Source organism: Anneissia japonica, unplaced genomic scaffold, assembly GCF_011630105.1.
Source record: "Anneissia japonica isolate Jap-2015-1 unplaced genomic scaffold, ASM1163010v1 scaffold122051_len990_cov101, whole genome shotgun sequence".
In the NCBI taxonomy this organism is placed as follows: Eukaryota; Metazoa; Echinodermata; class Crinoidea; order Comatulida; family Comatulidae; genus Anneissia; species Anneissia japonica.
In genome coordinates, this window is record NW_022728193.1 from 1 (window position 1) to 979 (window position 979).

Sequence of the window (979 nt, forward strand, 5' to 3'; positions counted from 1 at the left end):
AGTTAATACTCAATGCATTCAATATCAATAACATCATAATTAAGGCTGTTTTATTGTAACAAACTATGATTTAACGGAGAAATAAAGAGTCAGGATAAAGACAAAATAAAATTTACCTTCAAAGACTGTTTGTTATCAATGGATATCCGACCTAATTTCAGGTAATGCTTATGATCAAATCCTATTTCAGCCTGATTCCGAGACAACTTTGGGTCTTCACACTGAAGTTTATCCTGGCTCAGGTTCACAAATCTAACGACCAAGACATGGTAGACGGCACCAGGGAGAAAGTCTTTAGGTGTCACATAGATGGATACTGTCTTCTTCTCATCTTCCTTAACTTCCAATCTATCATCATCTCTGGTCTTCATTCGAGATGGAACGACAAATACTCGAGGGCCATCTTCTGATGCTGCTTTCTTGATCTGTAAACAATGAAAAGAAAACAATCGTGACAATTTTAGTTTGAATGTAAGGAGGGGTGAATTAGTTTGCTCGCGATTTCTACAACCTCATTCTCTTTATCCACTTTCACAAAATTAAAATAACAGGATTCTCAAATGGGCTAAAAATTGAGAGTCTCAAATATACGGCCTACGATATTACATTACATACAGTAATCGTTTATTTTGTGGGGATCGAAAGTATAAAAAGAAGGTACCAGTACCAATAGGCCACACCTTTTCAAAGAGAAGTCCAAATGCCTTCATAAGTTCAATGAAGTCTTTAAAAACGACGTCGTCATCATCTTCACTGCTTTTAAGTTCATTTCTCCACAAATAGCGTGCTAACGGTTCTTCCAAAATTCCTCCTTCATTTAATTTACGCCAATATTTTACCATCACTGGAGCCTACAAAAAGAATTAACAAACCTGTGTAATATGAACTTATATATATATATATATATATATATAAATTAAAAGGCAAAATACTGGAAAACAACAATGCTGTGGGAAACAATGGCTGGATCTCAGTAGAG

At 35.1% G+C, this 979-nt stretch overlaps 1 protein-coding gene across 1 annotated transcript; it reads right to left on the reverse strand.

Moving 5' to 3' along the window:
- Nucleotides 1–116: 116 nt before the first annotated feature.
- On the reverse strand, nt 117–851 carry LOC117114024 (the record flags this gene model as incomplete). Its single annotated transcript, XM_033257557.1, has 2 exons — nt 117–425; nt 681–851. Coding segments are annotated over 2 exons (480 nt in total), but the record flags the coding sequence as incomplete, so codon positions are not given.
- Between the last annotated feature and the right edge of the window lie 128 nt (nt 852–979).